General features: G+C 40.8%; 2 protein-coding genes across 2 annotated transcripts in view; one reads left to right on the top strand and one right to left on the bottom strand.

Annotated features, from left to right (window-relative positions):
• LOC105391642 (myosin-I heavy chain) overlaps positions 1-15,776 on the top strand; it is a 69,694-nt gene extending 53,918 nt beyond the window's left edge. Inside the window, exons 23-40 of the mRNA XM_048630102.1 lie at positions 58-212; positions 592-720; positions 1,050-1,280; positions 1,670-1,905; positions 2,345-2,483; positions 2,964-3,140; positions 3,615-3,762; positions 4,084-4,255; positions 4,497-4,733; positions 4,986-5,154; positions 5,484-5,681; positions 6,237-6,422; positions 6,791-6,998; positions 8,037-8,169; positions 10,863-10,998; positions 11,753-11,986; positions 12,978-13,181; positions 13,524-15,776. Coding sequence (XP_048486059.1) covers positions 58-212; positions 592-720; positions 1,050-1,280; positions 1,670-1,905; positions 2,345-2,483; positions 2,964-3,140; positions 3,615-3,762; positions 4,084-4,255; positions 4,497-4,733; positions 4,986-5,154; positions 5,484-5,681; positions 6,237-6,422; positions 6,791-6,998; positions 8,037-8,169; positions 10,863-10,998; positions 11,753-11,986; positions 12,978-13,181; positions 13,524-13,652 — 3,221 coding nt within the window. The 3' untranslated portion in view covers positions 13,653-15,776. The remainder of the gene's footprint in view (positions 1-57; positions 213-591; positions 721-1,049; positions 1,281-1,669; positions 1,906-2,344; positions 2,484-2,963; positions 3,141-3,614; positions 3,763-4,083; positions 4,256-4,496; positions 4,734-4,985; positions 5,155-5,483; positions 5,682-6,236; positions 6,423-6,790; positions 6,999-8,036; positions 8,170-10,862; positions 10,999-11,752; positions 11,987-12,977; positions 13,182-13,523) is intronic.
• A 1,592-nt stretch (positions 15,777-17,368) lies between these two features.
• LOC105391630 (DNA-directed RNA polymerase II subunit RPB7) lies at positions 17,369-21,518 on the bottom strand. The gene is made up of 6 exons (XM_011563139.3): positions 21,368-21,518; positions 21,176-21,285; positions 20,939-21,098; positions 20,740-20,790; positions 18,920-19,057; positions 17,369-17,486 (listed from the first exon to the last, which is right to left on the bottom strand). The coding sequence occupies exons 1-6, from the start codon at positions 21,377-21,379 to the stop codon at positions 17,436-17,438; spliced, it is 522 nt and encodes a 173-aa protein (XP_011561441.1). The 5' UTR covers positions 21,380-21,518; the 3' UTR covers positions 17,369-17,435.
• Between the last annotated feature and the right edge of the window lie 407 nt (positions 21,519-21,925).

Below are 21,925 nucleotides of genomic sequence, written 5' to 3'. Positions count from 1 at the left end.
ACTTTTTTTTTATAACAGCATGTATAACCATATTAAGGTAACCTATTTATTCCGCAGGCACAATAATAGCGACACTAACACGCAAAAGCAAGTCCATGGAGCTATTAACCAAGGAAGAAATGGTTGTCTACCACAAGGGGAACAACATCCCCACGTCGCACATACAGCTGCATGATCCGGACAGCGTCAGCGCAGCTGTCAGCATCTTCCGGGTGAGTGTCAGCAGGGAATATAGCAACTGTTGTATGTAGAAACAGCAACATCACGTCGGGGTCACCTATTTGCCTAACAGGATTTAGGCAAGGGGAATGAGACTACTCTCTTGAGAATAGAGTACCTAATTCTTTTATTTTTGTGTACCAAAAACTACCTATGTTGATGAACATGGTAATTTATGTCTTTTAGGGCATAGTTTCAACTTCTCTCAATGTTTACCTGGCATAAAAATGCAGTGTCTAATGTTGTCGTTTTTTATAGTTACAATGATAGAGCGCTGATATAGTTGTTAATATGTAACTAAATAACTAATCCAATTCTTCCTATTCTATTTAAGCGCTCAAACAGTTTATAACGCAAATGTTTTTTCTTCAGGATCTATGTCGCTACATGCGCGGCGAGTTGACACAAGACAAGGAGACGCACGTGATCCAGTCGCTGATCGGCAAGGGGCTGGAGCGCGAGGAGCTGCGAGACGAGATCCTAGTGCAGTGTGTCAGACAGGTACGTGCCATGTCATGTTGTATAGGATCTATGTCGCTACATAGCCTATGACTATATAACTAGAAGAATAGTAGGGAGAAGGGTAATAATCATTCTATTCATAAATCTCAAAGCTTTTTCGTAAACTACTCAATATGCACTAATCATAACAAATGCTAAACCTCAATCTCCCATCCACAGACAACAGAATGCCCAGTAGAAGAGTAGGCGGAGCACGTAGGAACACCTAGCACATCTTATTAGTTTGCGTTTTACCAATATTTAAGCTAGCACTACACATATTGCTACCGACAACGACTTACTTGCCTAACAAATCCCACACTCAACAGATAACCGAATGCCCAGTAGAAGAGTGGGCGGAGCGCGTGTGGCTGATCCTCTGTCTGTGCGCGGTCGCCTGGCAGCCCTCACGGGGGCTGGCCCGGTACTACTGCGCGTGGCTCCGGTCCAGGACTAAAGGTGGGGTGGCGGCGCGCGCCACGCATTGTGCGCAGTGGTGCCTGGATAACTGCCGGGGGGCTGCGCCGAGGCAGCTGCCGCCTAGCACTGTGGAGATTGCTGTGAGTGTTTGGACATTATTTTTTATGAAGACGTAGTGAATGTCATGGAATTGTGGTGTAGCAAACAACCAGATGACAAGACAGCAACGATTGATGAATTACGGCGTTGACGAGCCCCGAATCTTATACTCTCTTTATGCTCTCTTATCGCAACTGTGTCATGCAACTATGTAATAGATAAAATAAAATAGGTAGATGCCATGAACTTGTTACTACTTCTTAGCGTGTCGCTGCCAAACGCTAGAACTGGACTAGCTAGCCAGTCAGATTAATTGTCCGTCACCGATTTCCCAGGGTGCGCCTAACGTTTATTATATCTGTTGATACGTCACTCCAGGAGACTCCTTCCATGCTACCAACGTGTAACTCAACCGTAATACCCCCCACAGGCGATGCGTCGTCTCGGCACCATAGTCTGCCGCTTCTTCTTCCTGGACGGGCGCACGAAGGCCATCGACGTGCACCCCGCGGACACGGCCGCCGCCGCCGCCGCGCGATTGGCCGACAAACTGGGCCTGTCTGCGCAGGCGCGGGCTGGCTGGGCCGTTTATCAACAACGGGGAGGGAAGGAGGAACATGTTCGCGCCACGCATTACTTGTATGACGTCATTGCAGCTTGGGAGATGTGAGTATAACTATAGTCTGACTAAAGAGGTAGTTTAGCAGTTCAAGCTGGGCCAGTCTGCGCAAGCGCGCGCCGGCTGGGCCGTGTACCAGCAAAGAGCAGGGAAGGAAGAACATGTTCGAACCACGCATTATTTGTATGACGTCATCGCTGTTTGTGAGATGTGTAAACAACGATCTTAGCAACATGACCAAAAATGGCAAAAAATCCTAGGGACGAATACAAGGGAGCCAGCAGGCTTTTTTGGGGGTATATTCTAAAATTCATTGCAATGTTTTATGATAGGCGACTGACTACAGACTTTAATTTCGTGGCAGTGAATTGGTTTCAGCCGTTGCAGCGTTCGATCGATTTTCTTTTAATATCTCAATACTAATAATAAAAACACAACCCTATAAAAAGTCTATCTATGTATTCTAATGTAACCCTCACTCCGCAGGCAACAAGGCCCGGGCGGCGGCTCGGCGGACAACCGGTTCGTGTTCAAGCGGCGGCTGTTCCGCGGCGGCCGCGACCTGCCTCACGACCCCGTGGAAGTGTCGCTTCTTTATGCGCAGGCCGTGCATAGTGTTGTTAAGGTATATGTGTTGGAATTAGGTACTAGGAGATATATCCCCTGAATTCATAGAGCTTTTTGTGAATTTAAAAAAGGTTTGTAAATGACGTTGTGACCGTATATCATTCCGAATTTTTGAATGACATAAAGAGTTGAAATTCAAGCATTTCAATGTCATTTGTAAACCTTCTCTAAAATTACTACAATACGGCCTTTGAATTTGTAAATGACTGTTTTTTTTTGTGCAGGAACATAAGATAGGTGTGGATAGGTGTTATATGTCAAACAAACTAAAAACCTTTTCTCCTCTCAAACCTCGAAAACCAAGATCTTCTTTCACTCTAGTCATCCTAGAGGACACACTGTTGTGCAATTTTAAACACAGATGATAAATACAATAAAAACGATACTTGAAAATGCATTAACTTTTCCCCTTGGAATACAACATAGGTACATAGTTTCTTTGACCAATACATAAACTAACAAACCCACATTTCCCCAGCTGGACGAGTTCCCCGTATCCGAGAAGGTGGCCCTCCAACTCGGCGGCCTCCAAGCTCAAGTCTCCCTCGGCGAGCCCTCCCCGCACCCCCCGCCGCCGCACACCCGCGCCTACTACGCGCAGCCCGAGCAGTTCCTGCCCCCGCGCGTCGCCCGCACCCGGCCCAACCACCAGTGGGTGAGTGAGACACGTGTAGTTTTGTGTTTCTGTCTTTGTTAGATTTTGAAAGTAGGTTACGGATGTCGGCTGCGGATGAGCGACTATATCTATCTCTGTCATTGTAAATCGTTTTTATTTTGAAATTCTTTCATTTTTATTTATTTTATTGCACATCTTTGTACCAGTTTTCCTGTACCTCCTGTAGGTTGGCTGGTAGAAAATGCTCTTAGCATTATGCCCACCTTTTGTGCATTAATTATATATTTGTGCAATAAAGAATTAAATAAATAAATAATAATTTGGGATATAATCATCAGCCAACATTAGTCAACTGCTTCGATATATATGTACCTATCGCCTATACCTTTCCACAGCAGCTTACTTATCCAACCACTACTGTTTACCTACCTCATGATCTGGGATACTCAGCACATTTATTAGCAGAGGTCATGTACTATATTCCCCATTATAACCCCCCTATTTCCCCCACAGGCGACGATCCTGGCTCAAGCGCACCGGCAATACGGCGCGGGGCGCGCGGAGCTCACGGCCAAGGCGCTGTACCTGTCGTGCGTGATGCAGTACCCGCTGTACGGAGTCACACTGTTCCCTGTCACCTACAAGGGGTACTGGGCCCACGGTGAGTTGCTCTAGTATCTATGATCCTTGCGCAGGCGCACCGTAGCAAACAGCTGTTAATCCAGCGCGAATTTTGTAAATAATTAGGTACCTATGTTGATATAGGTATTTATTGAACACATAGAAGGTATCTTACTGACATAAGCGTGCCGCTTACAAAAAAAATTGTTTTAGAGTGCTGAGCGTAGCTGCTGCTAACCAGGACTCTATTTCGTTGTATAAAACGCACTGATGGCATTTCATCAAGCGAGAATAAATAGGGCTCGTCGTATCCAGAATGTGTCCCCTGTAACTTGCAACTCATAATAACCCTTATCCCCAGGTCCCAACGTGCTACTCGGCGTAGGCTCCGAAGGCGTAGTTTTAGTGCGTCCAACGGACAAGGTGGTGTTGGCGGAGTACCCGTACAGCAACATCGCGGCATTACTGATGGATCCTGTGGACAATGGACTGACGATCAGTCTTACGCACCATGGGCAGCATGACGGGCTTAGGTGAGGAGTGTTCTATCTACGTAATATGTATTGTAAATTGTGCCCATCTTATCACCCACTTAGCTTGGAGGTTATGACAATGGCCCTAAGTTTTAGAGGAGTTTTATGTTCTGCAGAGGGTTAAATATAGGTTGTGTGGTTCAATCACCCTTATTCAACCGCCATGATCATCTAGCTAGGGACTAAAAAAATGTCTGTATCTTCCAAAATCCTAATAATCCTCTTCTTTACCTTCAAACAGATGCATAGTCCTCGAATCACCTCAAAAGAACGAGGCGGCCTGGCTGATGGCAGCTTACAGCCCCATCCTCGCCAACGGACTAGCGGACGAGCCCCCGCGCCGCGCCGCGCCCGCCTCCGAGCGGTCCAGACTAGCTGGAGCATTGAAGAGTGCTAGAAGGGCCCTCGTGGATAGTGGCATGCTGAGGCGGCCCAGTGAGATGCACACTGGGAACTTCTTGAGGAATACTCTTAGAAGGTATGTTTGCCGTCGATTAATAGTAACATACAGTAAACGGCTTTCGAGCCGCTATATGCGCTTTAGGCCACCTTTCTATGGCATGTAATAATGATAATGACTATTTAGAATACCTTTAATAAACATAAAATAAAAAGGAGAAAATAAGTTTGGTTAGTGGCTGCAAAGCGGGTCAGATTTGGCCATTCTCATTTGGGTATATAAACCTGCTTCAATTCATAACTTTAAATGTCCTATATTTATCTTCCACAGACTAAGCAAAACCCGCATAGAGAAGGTCCACATAGACAGCTGCAACTCGCGCGCCGGCGAGGTGTACAAGGGCTTCCCGCCGCACTACTGGGGCTGGGCCCGGACTCTGCCACACAGCCTGACCAGGCTCAATGACGCCGAGGAGGTCGCCGCCATGCAGATATTTAAGGTAAACTCATAATTAATCGTGTGAGCCTTGTTCCCTAAGAACGCCAGGACCTAAGTCAAGTAAGACCAAGTACTACTAAATACCTGCACAAGGTCGTCGGCCAGCAAGCGGATTTTATCACGCACGCGGGATTGCACCTAATTTTCCCGCGTGTCGCGTGCATATTCCAAGCGTTACATTGAATACTCGTATGAACGCATGCAGGGCAATCCCGCGTGCGTGATCAAATCCGCATGCTATTAAAAACAGCTCATGGACCCTATTCGCCTAATCCTACCCTAAAACTTCATAGTTCTTCGGCACATCTAATAACTAAATGCAATTCACAGGACATAATGAGCCACGCCGGCCTATCCACCTCCGAAGGCAGAACCACCAACCTGGCGAACAACAACAGCGTGAGCAGCGGCGGCAGCGGCGGCGCGGAGGACGGCGACGACCGCACGGCGCTGGCGCAGGCGCTGCTGCAGCGCTGTCTGCAGAAGGACTCGCTGCTAGCCGAGCTCTACGTGCAGCTCATTAAACAGGTTAGTTTAATATGGCGGCGTGTTGCATGTGCGTGTGAATTAAGAGCAGTTTTGGAGCGAATCCTTGCTGCAATAGGCGATTGGCGATAAGAAGAATTCGGGGCGCGTCGCAGCCGCGATTGACGAATAGGATTCGCTGCTCAGCGAGCTGTATGTGCAGCTCATTAAACAGGTCAGTGGACGGTGTAAGCGCTATGATCGTCGTAATGGCGGATATTTTACATGTTGTATGTGCGTATAAATGAATAACAGAGTGTCTGAACGGGATAACAGCAATGGCGTCACGCGATTTTGCCACATGTCATCCGCCTCTCACCCCGCAATCTCACAGATCCTAAAAAGTGTATTGTGACTATGACATGGTTTGGGTCAAGATACACACATTTTAGTGTACAATGTAGTTATTCCTCTGCATTGAACGAATGTATGAAGCAGTCGCACTACTACTTACGCGCTATCGAATGTGACCCCATAAAATGCAAAACTACTACAAACTTATTACCTACTTTCCATCTAACATCTTAACAAAATTCTCACAACCCAACCTCCCCACAGACAACAGACCACCCGGACCCGTCATCCCGGGTCTCGGCCCGCCACTGGGCGCTGCTCTGTGCGGCCGTGGGCGCCGCGCTGCCGCCCGTCAAGCCAATCCGACGACTGCTACTAGCTCACTTGAGATACCGGGGCACCGCGCTGCATACGGGCGAGGAGGGGAAGTTCGCGAGGAGGGCTGAACAGGTGAGTTTTTGGTGTAATTACTATATTAGAATACATGCAGGCATAATAAGGCGATAGCAGACGTAAAGGTTACCTACCTTAACAGTCTGTATGGAATAGAAATGTATAACAGTCCGATCGGTGTTTGAAAACGTTATCTAAATGTTTGCAGGGATAATCACGGCTGACTCGCAAGCGAGCTAGCCGCTTTTCTCCGTAGATTTCCACTGTCCATCACTCTTATGTACTCACGTGCTACCTAGGTGGCGAAACATACAGCCGTTTTGTGTTATTTATGAGTCATGATATATAATCTACTTCTGTATGTAGCTAATCACACTAATCACAATGACATACCCCCAATTTAACAAACACATTCCTTCCACCAGGTGGCGCTAAGCATAGCGCAGGTCCCGCGGCGCCTCTCAGCCCCCTCTAAAGAGGAGCTACTCTGCGCGTCCGCCCGCCGCCCCATGCACATGCGGGTATTATTACTCGATGGTAAACAACACGGCCTGGTGTTCGGCCCGGCGGCTACTGCTGACCATCTGGTGACGATGTTGAGAGAGAAGATCGGGCTTAGCGAGAGCGCTACAGGTATGTTGTTGTGGGGATTAGCGCGTGAATGTGTGGAGGTATAGACAATAGGAAAGGTGGAACTTTACCCTTAGGAGATGTTTTGTGGTTGTATAGATAGGTATTTATGCCAAAAGTAAAACGAAAGTATAAAATTTTTCGTTCAAAATTTTATGATAATATCGCTATTTTATAGGGGCGCAACTTTATGTGCCAGTTTAAATCAAACTACCTATATAATATCATATTTATGTAAATATTTAACATCGTTCTATTATAGTCGCATGACGAATGTATTCTAAAGTATTCTAAAATCAATGAGCTATCATCATTTCTTGTTGTTGAAAGAAGAGTCTCATTTGTGTGTATCTTATGCGCAGAAAACGAAATGATGTCTTGTAAGTAAAGCACCCCGTCGTCGGTGTAAACCACACAAGTATCTACCTATAACCTACCCACATTTTAAACTTCTTGAAGGCTTATTTTCATATTATATACATATGTATTGCTACTTGCTGAATATAGTATTCATTGTATCGCCAAGTTCCTGTATTTATTGCATAATGAATTACTTATACTTACGCTTGAATTATAAATCGAGACAAGTAAAGGCACTCACGTAAGATTACTTTATCTTCTTGCTATGCACTAAGCACGTCGATCGCAATAACATATTAACATAATAAGTATATTCAAAATGTATATTAAATAGTTATATTCGCGGCTTCAATATTGCAGCATGAAATTATCGCATCCTCGAGATACTCACAATAGTCCAATATATCCGTACTTATTTATTAGCCTAACTAAACCTTGGCCTATTATTGTATAAGCCTGCCTAACGCAAGTATTTTATCTTACATCTATACCCACCGTTGTATTCTAGAAATTACGTAACTTGACCAAACACTTTTTACGTCCAGTTTGAGGTTTACCTAGGCGTTTATTGCAAATCTCTGCTCTGTTATCATTCACACATAATGTCCGTCTTTGAGGTCAAGTCACGTGATTCCTATTGTAACAATCTCAACCACCCCTCTAATCACCTTCCTCCCTCAGGCTACGCCCTATACGAAGTATGCGCGAACTCTTCGCCTGCCGGTAGCGGCGAGCGCGCGCTGGCGGGACACGAGCGCATCGGGGACGTGCTCGCGCGCTGGGAGAAGGCCGGCGCCACCGCCGCCGCCTGCAGGTAACTAAGAAACTGTGGGGTGACCTAAATTTCGCCTTTCACGATTGCAAAAACAATGGTATCGATTCTGAAGGGCACATTCTAATTTTAACGCTGTCAAAAAACGCTTACATTCTCTCTAAATTTATTTGGCATTCTGAAGGCACCGTTTATGTCCAAAATTAGAGACGTCACTTTAAATTTTGAATCTGACAGCGTTAAAACTATTCAACTTAGGTTAGATGGTCGAATTGGTATTCTGAAGGTACCATTTTTAGCGCTGTCAACTTAAAATTAGCAACTTTCTTCCTAAATTTAAAAGGGGTCTAAACAGGTGCCTGTTAAAATTATACAAAAATTTCTAAAAGTAAAACCGTGAAATATATGGGAAATTGTTGTTTTAGGTGCATAAATATGGATTTAACTTAGAGCTGATGTGTTATTTAAGCATGTAAAGCTAATTGCAACGACGCTAACTTAATATTTTTTGCGAAACTACGATTTGAAAGTGACTCTGTTTTCTCATATTTTTATTTCTGATCTTTGGACTGAATGACTGAAAAACGTGTTACATGAATGGGTTGCTTAAAAACAACTTAAGTTATTGTTCTAGATCTAATAATTAATCAACACACCTACCGATCTACTTCAGTAATTACACTAGCCCTAACACCTCGGCTTTCCTCTTCCAAACGGACCGGCTCTACATACATGAGAAACACCTTAACCTTAACTCACCTACCTGTGTACCTATCTAACTCTCTACTTACCCCTTTCAACTTGTAAGAATATTTTACTTAAAGTGGTCTCTAAATAGCTCAAATATTTAACTAATTATATATTTTTTTATGAAAGAAGAAAGAAATTTTATGGACGTAAAACTTTATTTGGGTGAAGAACACACACAACACACACTGGTTGAGTCATTTTTCCGACACCAATATACACAATTGCTTGATTTCATTTCTGTACCTATCGTATTTCCATTATCCTTCTAGTTAGTAGGTAGGTAACTAGGTGGTCTGATGGTCGGTTTAGTATTGTTGTCCCAGAGAGGAATTGATATCTTGTATCCAGCGTTTCATGTTTAGTTTATGGGTGTGGTTGATTTTTCATTTTCTTTGTTGTTGTCACTGAAAAATAAAGTAAGTATAGGTATGTTGTATGGATAGTTGACAGAATAAGCTTATCCTTATAGGTAGGTACCTATTTACACAAAACTTTAAATACTTATTAGAAACGAAAACGCTAGAACACAAACATAAGTAACCAGATAGTTAGGAACCAGATGCCCAACTGATAAAAATATTTACTTAGATTTTACGTAGGTAACTTCCTAAAATAATTCGTAAACTTGCACACAAGCACCTTATCCATTTTAGAATTGCATATTGCAAACACAAACATAATAATTTATAATAGATGTTTGTTTTGTATTGTAAAGACTTAATAAAATAATTTAAATAAATAGCGGCAAACTTTTCGGCGGAAAATTCAATATGGCGGTGATGGTGCCGCGCCGGCGGCGGCGGCGGCGGCGCGCCTCTCTTGCAGTGTAGTCGCGTGCATGCGCCATAGAGATGTACCTAGTGCAATGTTACTTGCTTCCGACCTATGCTTGAATGAAAAAATAATCGATGCTGGATCGATTCCTGGGTAGGTACTTTTATTATAGTCATATGCGTTTTTGGTAAATATAAATACGTACTCATCGGAAATAAGTAAGTTCTGATAAGGTATATGTGCTTTTGTAAGTATTCGATACTTTTCATATTCTTATATGAATATCATCCCTTACACAGTCATCTACTTAAGTATATAACTTAACATCATCACCAACTATTAAACATTTAAGTAAGTAAGTACTTACATTAAATATCGTGGATAACACATAGATGTAGAACTTAGTACCTACATACTTTACTGAAAAACTATTGTTTAAAATATTCTAGTGCAATAATCGATTAAATTCGATTATTCTCACTATTTTATCAACTTACCCCATCTCTACTCTATTATATTTTTTAAAAATCACTCGGAAATGACCATAGAACACCATAGAAGCATTTTCTAGCCAGAGTTACCAGTTGCAATAATGAATTATGAATATGTTACATAAATATTTGAAATTATCATGAAAACCAATATAAATGCAGGGTATTTAAACGTTTTAATTATTTTCAACTACTATTTAGGATAATTACATTTATTTGGAGTGCTTTAAGGTTAAAAAAGTTAGTTGATATTTTCTACTGTAATATCGTTAAGTACATGGCCACTCTCTTTTTAAAGACGTCAAATGAGCCTTCTAAATTTAGTTGGCCGTTAAAATCGTTGCCTTCAGAATAGCAAAAATTTGCGCTGTCAGTTAAATTTAGAGATTTTAGCTCATTTTAAAATTAGGAAGTGCGCCCTTTAGAATCGGTACCAATATATATTTTGCAACACTAACACTTGCAACGTTATGACAGGCAATGGAAGCACTCCTTGAATACCAATAACTTTCTCCTTTGGATCTCATGCAGCGCTATTGGATTTGCTCTATATTGTAAAAAAGAAAGTGGGAATGATGAATGTGCATTTGCATAATAACATTTCACATCCACCTCTGAAAAATAACCTACTGCATGTCTCACTAGTACGCATTTCTTGCAGTCCTAACAATGTTTGGTTTACATAAACGTATTAAACCTTATTTTGTAATTCCCCACCAGACTCGTGTTCAAGAAGCGCCTGTTCCTCGGCGACCGACCTCTCCAGACGCGCTGCGCCGCGGAGATGGAGCTGCTGTACTACCAGGTGCTGCACGCCGTGCGCCACGACCGCCTGCCCATCGACACCGACGAGGCGGTGAGTGGAATAGAATATCATTTTAATCAACGTAACACGTCCTCTAGCCTAGAGATCCTCTTCCTGCCGCGACCGCCTGCCCATCGACACCGACGAGGCGGTGAGTGGCTATACATATGCAGATCGGTGGGTCGTATCCGGCTCGAAGGACCAAAGTGATGTTTATTAATAATACCTTCTATTTACTGTGGACTAGGCCTAAACCCTTCCTTCATTGGAAGGAGACCCGTGCCCCAGCAGTGGGGACGTAATGGGTCGTGATGTGATGACCTTCTATTTAACTGATTAAACTGAAATGTAAACCAAGTATATATGATAAGACGTTCATAATGAGTACCTACGCGAGTTGAGTTGTGTACACTTATATACCTTGTTTAAATATTAATTTAGAAAAAAATCATTTGCGCCAATCGGTGGTGGACTTTCATTCTGAAAATGTACACAATAATTGTATAAACAGACTATAAATCTTGTTCGCCTTTTTGTCTAGCGCTAACAACTATACCCATGCGGCCCAACGCCCGAGTCGATTATCAAAACAATCTGTTAAAGTAAACCAATCTATATCCTCATCTTATATTATATTATAATGGACTGAGTATAGATATAGATCATATTATTGGTTTTTTGACATTCGAAATCCCATACATATTTGATGACTGCAAAGGAAAACCAACTTTAATTACCAAACATAAGGAAACGTCAAAAATGCAATAACATAGTGGATGCTCTATAATTATCATTCCCTCAACAGGTGATGCTAGCCGCCCTCCACGCTCAAGTCGTCGGCGGGGACTGCGCGGGCGGCGGCGAGGAGTGCGCGGGCGCGGCGGCGGCGGTGCTCCCCGCGCGTCTCGCCCTCCCCGCGCCCGCCGTGCGCCTGCACCACCTCGCTCTACGAGGCACCCCGCCCCCCGCCGCTATGCAGCGGGCGCTGACGTTAGCTAGTTCTTGGCCGCTGACTAGGGCTACGATCTTTGATGTTATGGTGAGTTTTGTAACGATAAGAAGGTTAAAGGCATCTCGGATCACTTATGATAGGAAGGGCTGTTTTACGGTAATAAAGGCCGAAGGTAATGCAGCGCGCCCTGACGTTGCCTAGCTCCTGTGCGCTCTAGTGCTACGGTCTTTGAAGTTATGGTGAGTTTTGTAGTGGTAGAAAGTTTGAAGGAAGATGTCTAGATCGTTGATTAGAGTGAGGGCTGTTTTACGGTAGTAGATAAAGGAACACGATACCCGTTTTCTAAACTACGTATTGTTTTATAGTGCCTGTAATTCCCGACGACTTGGTCTTAAACTACAGGCACTATACCTTCAGTCAGACGGCAGTCTGACATCAGGGATCCATGGAGCAGTGGATTCAGCCGCTGCAGCGTATAGCCACAGTACTCACAAGGAGAGTCGCCTCGGGGTGGTGAGACCCCCCCTCCCTGATGTCCAGACAGGTGCCGGAGCTGTGGATGGCACGCTCACTTCCCGTACTCCATCCGGAGCACTCGTGTTTAGATCCACACTAGGGACAATGGAGAAGCCATTTGCCAGATCTCCACTCTGGTACCGGAGCAGTAATGCCCGCTCACCTCCCGACATGCAGACCTACATGTCTACCCATGGAGCCTACTCAGCTGGGTCGGCCGGCGCATGCTATCCGTCACGCACTACTTGATATCCAGGCAAGCACCGGAGATGTCAGTCCTAGGACCAACTATAATATAGATAAGGAACCATATAAAAGAGCGAATGGAACCTCGGCCTGCGCGGCGCCTTTTAGCTACGACAAATACCTCCAGTGCACCGTGTCATACCCTCCAACCTTTATTTATCATCACCTATCATATCATAACAGTAAAAACTTTAGCGCTACATACGAGGCACAATCACAATTTGTCTGTACTAAATCTAATATGTATATACAATCTTTCTTCTACAACATTTTTTTATTCTCTACAATAAAAATATATCCTGAAATTCTCCCGCAGCAATCGTTCACCTCCAACTGGCCGCGCTTCCTCTGGCTAGCAGTCGACGCACACGGTCTCACCCTACACGGCCGCGGGTCGCGCGCCGCGCTGGTGTCGCACGAGCTGTCGGCGTTGCAGGCCGTGTCGCCCGCGCCCCGCGCGTTGCTGCTGGTGACTAGCGCCGGGGCTAAGCACGCCAAGCTCGTGCTTAGCACTGATCAGGTATGTGGATATTTATGTTGTTTGGTTGGTCACTATGTTTTGTTAAGTGCAAACGTAGAGTTAATCTGTTACCGACTTCTTCTTCTTAGCGTGATGGTGTCGAACACTATTTACCATAATGAAAGGATAGCCACCATAATACCAACTATAAGTAGGTTCAATAGAATCATCATGACGTATAATAATAATACGTCATGATGATTCAGTATCAGCTGAAGTTACTTTTACGACCCTGCTGGATGAATAAGGTTTTAAGAGATACCTAGCGATAATGTATTTATATTAATTTTGAGACCAATATCTATTTAAGAAACTAACCATTTACCCCTTACTCCTCCGCAGGCGTACCAGATAGCCACTCTCATCAAGGACTACATCGAGGCGGTGCGGGGGCCGGTGTCCCCCGCCGTCTGTGCTCCGGGGGGCGCAGGGGGCGCGGGGGGCGAGGCGCGCGCCCCCGCCCCCGCCTGACACCCCGCCGCCTAGTGCCAGTGCTTCCACGTCCGACAGTGAAGGGATAGCGCGGGTGCGGCCTACAGCACTGCAGTTAGCACTACATCTAGATACACTGTGAGGCACTAACAGATACAGGAATACCCTTTTGGCAGCACTATCGAGTGAGCAAAAATATGGCGAATAAAGCCGACCAATGACGAGGCTAGACCGTCACTAGTGGCGCCATCTACAATGATTACATAATATATATACTTATTGTGAGAAAGGGTTGCGTTTGCTCTCGTGGTGCCTTTACAGTGTATTCTGATTGAATGATAACTGCGGTGTAATTGATGCATAGACTGACTGACTCTGGCCTATGCGAACTAAGCCATAGTTGATGAAATATAAGTAATGGAAAGTACATTGTTATATGGTTTATTATTTACGTTTTAATTAAACTTGTATCGTGCTAGAAGCATGTTGGCCAGGGTCGGTCGGTCGGAGATATCTGGGGAGTAAATGTCGATCTGATAATTGCTCTTTCGTCCATTTTGCTAATATGAATGAAGTTAGCAAAATAGACGCCCATATAGTTAAGGATAAATTCAAATATATGTAATAAAATATATACTAGTATAGTAAGCATATCAGGTCAGAAATTAAGTTCTATCAGTCAACATTTACTTCGAAATTAAGGCAATAGGATGGAGTGATGGTTGGTTCTGCAGGATGGACGATACATTGTGGCTTGGACACACGGAAGCAATACTACTGACACAGAATATATACACACAAACAAATATAATCAGTACATAAGCAATAGTCATATATTCCACTCTTTTCTTCCTTAAAATGAAGCTCAGTATTATAACTGTTAAGTCATGTGTTACTGTTATAATAAATGTTACTGGTTAGATCTAGTGTGTTAAAATATTTCAGGTTGAATAGACGTGTTATCTTAACTGTAAAATCATTAATTATCCCCTCTCCTTCAAGGCAAAATATTTGACTGTTTAATTGTATTAGTATCCAAGGTAAAAGTAGTAGTCCTCAAATGCAACTAGATCAGAACATCTATGCTAAATATTACTCTCATTAGAAAGTTAATCATTATATGAAATGTATATTCCATGACAACTTCCATTTGTATTTTAACATTTATTAAGCACTGTGTGATTATTCAGGAACCTTATTTTGGTGCCTTTTACTTGCATAAATAATGCTGTTTACTAAGTTAATAACTGAAAAATAATAATTATCCTGTAAAAAAAAAACTATCAGCATTATTTAGGCTTTCAGTGAGTGATTCGTGCAAAAAATGACTGCAAAAAATATACCGATTGTTTAAAATATATTTATATTCTCTAAGCAAGCGTTTCACATTATATTGCACAATGTTAAGCCTCAATATTTTATGGTGAAATATATTTAAGATAGGTAACGTAAAATAGTTAAAATATATATTAGCCAATGGGTGACGAATAGGTACTTTTTTGTAGGTTCAAAAAAATAAGAACCGAATTACATTTAAATTTTTGACTCGAGTTGCATTTTCAATAGCTACCCATGGCATGGTCATTGGTCACACCCTAATTATATGATATCTGTCTGTACATTTCGTTTGTATTAAGTGAAGTTTTTTTACATTAAGTAAATATTATTTTATTTTGGTGCTTAGTTTTATACATGGTTTGCTTGGCTTGTGTTTCTGATCTCATAAAGTATTATTTATTTTGATGCCATATTTTTTGTAAAGAAATAGTTGATTAAGATTTATTTATTTTATGCATTGACAATATTTTGTAAATATTTAGAGAAACAAGTAAACCAAAGACTTAAATCGTCCCTTTGGATAGTTTTATTAATTTAGACAATATTATGATTGCTCCTTTATGATTTAGATGTATTTTGGAAATGTGTAAATATAAAATACTTATACTCATTGACATGAAATCCTCGTATAGTAGGAGATGAAACTATATTACAAATACTATGATATGAAGGTGTAAAGCTACTGCAATGTTTGGCATTCATACGTTCACTGCCTTTCTGTTTGTGCGCTGATATATTTCACAGCAACATGATAATTATAATTTCATAATATTGAGTGTAGTTATTTTGAACACCATATTTACCTAAGGCTACTACACATAGTATAGTCGGTCATAGAGCAAAGTCGGTCGCTTTGTAAGAATTGTAAGCCACTGGGCTTACTGCGATACTGTGTGTAGGCTTTACGTAAAACATTCACAGACATTCGTATTAAGTTAGTCATACATAACATAAAATTATAAAAATGACTCGAGAGGTTTATACAAACCTTTGTTAATATGAAACTGCCCAAATAGACTGAAAATATCCCAAATATAATGATATGATAATTTTTTGATAAATCTGTTGTTAAATTGTGTTGTAATTGTTTGTAACCCATTTTTGAATGCCAAATAAATAAAAGTAATGATGACATTCCGTTTTTTTTTATTTCTACTGTATAAATTGTAACACTAATTTTATTCAATTCAGTTCTGCTCTACATTCATTATGTTATCGTCTACATTACTTAGTATTTGCTCTACATTCGTGAGTTTCTTCTCTACATTCGTAAGGCTCTTCTCTACATTTCTTTAGTTAGACTCTACATTCGTAAGGTTCTGCTCTACATTTCTTTAGTTAGACTCTACACTCGTAAGGTTCTGCTCTACATTTCTTTAGTTATACTGTACACTGGTTCTGCTCTATTTTTCTTAGATTCGGCTCTACATTACTTAGATTCTGCTCTACATGACTTAGTTTCTGTTCTACATTACTTAGAATCTGCTCTACATTACTTAGTTTCTGCTCTACATTACTTAGATTCTGCTCTACATTTCTTAGATTCTGCTCTACATTACTTAGATTCTGCTCTACATTACTTAGATTCTGCTCTACATTAGTAAGTTTCTGCTCTACATTACTTATATTCTGCTCTTCATTCGTTAGGTTTTGCTCTACATCCTAGAGTTTCTGTTCTACATTCGTAAGGTTCTGCTCTACATTCGTTAAGTTTTCCTCTACATTAGTTAGTTCCTGCTCTACATTAGTTAGGTTTTGCTCTACATTAGTAAGTTTCTTTTCAACATCCTTGAGTTTCTGCTCTACGTTCGTTAGTTACTGCTCTACATTTCTTAGATTCTTCTCTACATTCGTGAGTTTTTGCTCTACATTAGTTAGGTTTTGCTCTACATTAGTTAGTTTCTGCTCTACATTTTATGTCCTACATTAGTAAGGTTCTACTTAAATTATTTTCTATTTTCTCTGCTCTACAATCGTTAGGTTCTGCTTTTTTTGTGACTTTTAAGTCAGTACACCAAGTCTAAGAAGCAATTTTTTGCCACTCTATGCTTTAAGGCGCGATTAAACGACGCGGGCTAGCCCGAGCCGAGTCTGGCTCCGCTCGTGGTTCGCCGCGCCACGCGCTGTGTAGCTGTAGACAACTGCGCTCGGCGCGGCTCGCCAAAGTTCGCACGGCTCGGCTTGTGTTAACACGCGCCGTCTAAACAGATGTCACAGAGCGCGCGACGAAGGAAGACCTATTTTGTTTTTTTCTTTTCGCATCTCCACGGACGGCTCGGCTGGCGTAGGATCGTGCTACCCCGCGTCGGTTAATCACGCCTTTAGGCGGCCGAATATTCGGTCTTCGGAAAATTCACTATTTGAGCTGGTTAAGATGAAGAATGAATGAATGAATGAAGCCAAATTAAACACGTACGTACTTTTATCTTAAATTCATTAATTAGAATAGAAACTTAATCATTATTACAAATAGTCCTTACTTAATTACTGAGTAACTAATCCTAAATAGTCGTCCATCAATGTCCCAATTGCGAACTGAAAAAGAACAAGAAAATTATAAATAGGTGAATAGTAATAAAGACCTGAATAGTTTTTTTATGAGATTACAAGGCCTTTCTAATGGAGGTCTGCAACTGCATCGGGATGTAAAACAGTTAATCCACAGTTGATTGATCTGCAAACTGAATTCTTCTTTAACCACTGTTACACTGACCCTGTTGTTGCAGCTGAAAAGGTTAACAGACGCAGTAATTCCTAAATCCCAAACCAACACTCTGTTCCTGGTGCATACACAGGAAGAAAAAGAGACCTTGACCAGCCAAGGGTATGGTGAAGGAATGGGCTCACGCGTCCTAACCATACACGAAGCACAGGGATTGACGTACGAATCCGTTATTATCATAAGAACAAAAGATAAAATAAAGTTGCACGATAGCATACCTCACGCAGTAGTGGCGCTGTCGAGGCACACCACCGCCTGCACCTACTATGCGGATGACACCGAGGACGCTATCGGCAACCTCGCTAAAACGGCAATAACAGCGCCAAAGAAACGCATCCTCGAGTACAATCTAAAAATGGCAGTTAAGAATCGAGACGAAGAGGTCATTGCACTTTCTGGGGAAATGTTAAGAAGGCAAAACGGGGCGGAATAAAACATAAAATATAATTTTGGTTAAGAGCGCAAAATATAGGCCAAATTGGGAAAATAATTTGTATAACTAACCTATTGATTATTATATCATAACTAACAATTAAAATAAGTTATCTTTAAGAACAGAGTCACACACTAACATCAGGCAAAACATGACCTATAACGACTGAGGGGCCGAGCCATTGCCAGGTGTCTACTAAGTTCTCCGAAGACAGCTGGCATTGGCCCTGTCCTTGTTAAGTTTGTTGCCATTACTAATGTAAGTGTGACTCTGAAAACCATTAATTAAAAAAAAAAAGGAAAAAAGAAAGAAAAAAAAAAAAAAAAACTTGTATAATGAGATACACGGCTGGGGGTTTTTAGTCGGTTAACGCCCGACACTACCTGGGTCCTCTTCCCAGGTGTCCATGTGGATTTTCCCCCAGCAGTGGAAAAAAAAAAAAAGGGAAAAAAAAAAAGAAAAAAAAAAAAAAAGAACAATATATATATAAAAGATAGAATATATATATATATATATATATAAATGAAACTTCCTTACCGAGTAGAAAGTAGATAAAAGAATTAAAAACTATCTCATAAAAATTACCACTCTTCAAAAGGCACGGACATAAAGTCTGTGGAGTGATAACAATTGCTTTAATTAAAAAAAAAAAAAAAAAAAAAACCACTGTTACCCAACAAAAAGTTTTGCTAAATGAATGTTCCACCCACCTACACTGTAATCAATAAGTTGCGAGGGCCTTACCAAGTTTTCCTTTTGTGGTCCTTGAGGGATAGTCAGATAAAGTGAAAAAAAAGTCTGAAAGATACTCACAATTCCAGTGGCATCAACCCTTGTGCCCACAATTTTCAGTCTTATGACATCTTCTTCCTGGATGACATTGTCCTCTTGCTTACTCTTGTAGCACGGAGGGTTCACATTTGGACAGAACTCCATATCAGCTGGGATGGACTGAAATTAAAGGGAAAAATAAGTAAAAACTCATTATATTATAGGTACTTAATGGATTGAGCAATTAATTGGTGATAGGTAGGCTGTATTGCAAAAGTCACTTGTTTTTTTTAATTTACAAACAGGTACTTTAGTTGGCCATTTTACAACAGTTTTAATGTAGGTACTTAATGCTAAAATAATTTTCTGGTCAACCTATCAGATGGTTCAGAGAATGGTAAACAGTACCTGTCAATGTGCAAAAAAGAACATACATAAAATATGGATTTTATATGAAACTACTTTTGCGATGCAGCCTGCCTGCTGCGGTCCAATGTCTTTATTGTATTAATGCCCACTTTACTAAAGTATACATCACATCATCAGGCAGCTCACAGCCAATGCTGTACAATGTACAGAAGTAAGAACACAGACATCTATCATACTAGATTCCCCAAGTGTATGTACTGCGCGTGTCAAAAGGTTGAGCAAGTGATCAACTTTTGGTTCATACATTATAGTTCCGTCTAGTTTAGTCTAGACATTATCAGTGTCAAAAATAATAATTCCAATACAAACAGAATGCATGTTTTTCATAGAAATGGGTGCATTTGTTGTATCTAGTATAAAATATGTCTGTGAGTAAGATGGAATATTGAGATTTTCAAGTAAGAAATATTTTTACTTCTACTAAATTTAATAATTGTTTCATGAATTTCAAGTTAGCAAACTAATCTCCACTTGTGGAGGGTTACTTTAGTCACAGAAAAGAATGGGGTCACTAATCACAGTACAGCACGCGTAGCACAGTATGGCGGTGACAAGATATAAATGACAGCTAGTTGCAACAAATTGTGTGATACCAGTTGTCCTCACAAACGCTAACATGGCCAACACGAAATAATCACTACAAGATGTGAGTTACAATTTTGACAGCGAGATTGGAAGATTTGTCTTATTTCCTAACATGGGTGTACCAATTTATCCACACATGTCTCAGTTTGACATTTGTTTAGATAGCCTTATATCACTCAAGTTCGAAGGTGGTGATAACATGTGACACAAATAATTATTTGTTTAGTTTTTGTTAATTTCATCCTTGCTCTACAAGAAGAGATGCAGGAAAGGAAAATTACTATGATACTTATAGGGAGGATGATCCGGGACTCTAATAACCCGTTGAAAATGCTTTAAAAACAACATTTGTCAAAACACACATCCTCTTTTTTATTTGACTAAAATTATACATTAAGTATATTACTTATATGTAGCAGTGTTAGCTCAGACGGGTAAGCGCCCGCCCCTCACGGAAGAAATGTGGATTCAAAACCTGTCGCTCACATGTGCTAAGAAGTTAGATAGATAGACATTAGTTTGTTTGGAAGCAACTCAGTGCATATGTTTGCCCTTAGGAACAAACCACTGATTTTCAGTTGTCTCCCATATCCTTTAAGTTTGCCTATTCACGCCAAAGTATGTAGGTAATGAAGTGGCTAATTGAATAGTTTGAATGCTAAATGTGGAGTTCACGAAATGTAAATCATATACATTGAATAGGTCCGGCACACCGGGCAGTCAGCGACTGATGCTAATCCTTTCTCCACAGCGACAAACCCTAGTCAGGCTTTGTTATTTATCAACAACACACTAACTATAAAAAAATAAAAGAAACTGAACGAATTTAACTAAAAGGTTTTACTTACATGATGTGAGATAAAGCAACTCAGTGGTCCAATTTGTGCAAACATCCCAACCTGAGGAGTGAAAATAAGATTCTTTACACATAAATGTATTTCATTATACATTAAACTTTTTGGTGTTTTGAGGGTACACTTAAAACTGAATTACAATACTGAAGAAAAATATCTTAATTAAATATACACAATATTTTTAGTTTCATACCTTGTTGACTTGTGTAACTATAGCATCAAGAACCTCTCCTTTGAATGGTCGAAACACTATCGCCTTATACTTGACAGGATACACTACGAAGCCCTGCCCAGGCTGTATGAGACCTGCTCCTATGCTGTCTATTGTTGTCACTGCTATAACGAATCCATATCTGCAAATTATAATATAATTCATCAATACATTCACAAACTAAATAGGTATCTTAATAAGAGGTTATGTTGTGCTTACTTTCCGGTACAGGTTCCTTCTACCTCAGTATATAATTTTTGTTTCACAGTGTCCAGCAACTGAGGGCCGAAGTACCGTGGATGCAATAATATCTCGTGCTCCAGTGATATCTGTAAAGTTTCAGAAAATATTATAAAAATTGATGTTCTACTATGAAAATGCATTTAGACGAATCATAGGACAACTACTTACATGGTAAAACATTTTAGTATAAAATAATAGAATTAGTAATTAAGGTGTATCATGCTCTTTAGAAGAAGAAATTTTGTTTTGTTGCAGCGGGAAAATACGATAAAACCAAAAACACTACGAAAGAAACAGTGTGAAGCGAAGCCCAAAACAAGCGAGCAACATAGAGAAAAGAACACTAGTGACTAGAGCAACAAGCGAGCGATAAATTGTGTCAACGTCAAAATTCACATCACAGAATAGAGAAAGATCATTTCCATGCATGAACGTCATCAAAAAGGTGTGTTCCAAAATTTACTTACAAAACGAGCAGTAAAATATATATTTCTATTGGCAACATTTAGCGGTATCTTTTTTTTAATAGTGAGGTCTACAAATAGAGACTATCGATATTTTAGTATGAAAAAAATTTAAACATAACTACAAAACGCGTTATCAAAGGTCAAATTTATGTTGATGTAAGCTATTTAATGTATTTTATTATTTTCATGGGCTAAAAACAGTCAGATTGTATTGATTTTATGAATTCAGAAGATTTGAAATTTTATCATTGCATTATCG

This window comes from Plutella xylostella, chromosome 25 (genome assembly GCF_932276165.1).
Source record: "Plutella xylostella chromosome 25, ilPluXylo3.1, whole genome shotgun sequence".
Lineage (NCBI taxonomy): Eukaryota > Metazoa > Arthropoda > Insecta > Lepidoptera > Plutellidae > Plutella > Plutella xylostella.
This window is presented reverse-complemented; position numbering and strand designations above follow the sequence as displayed.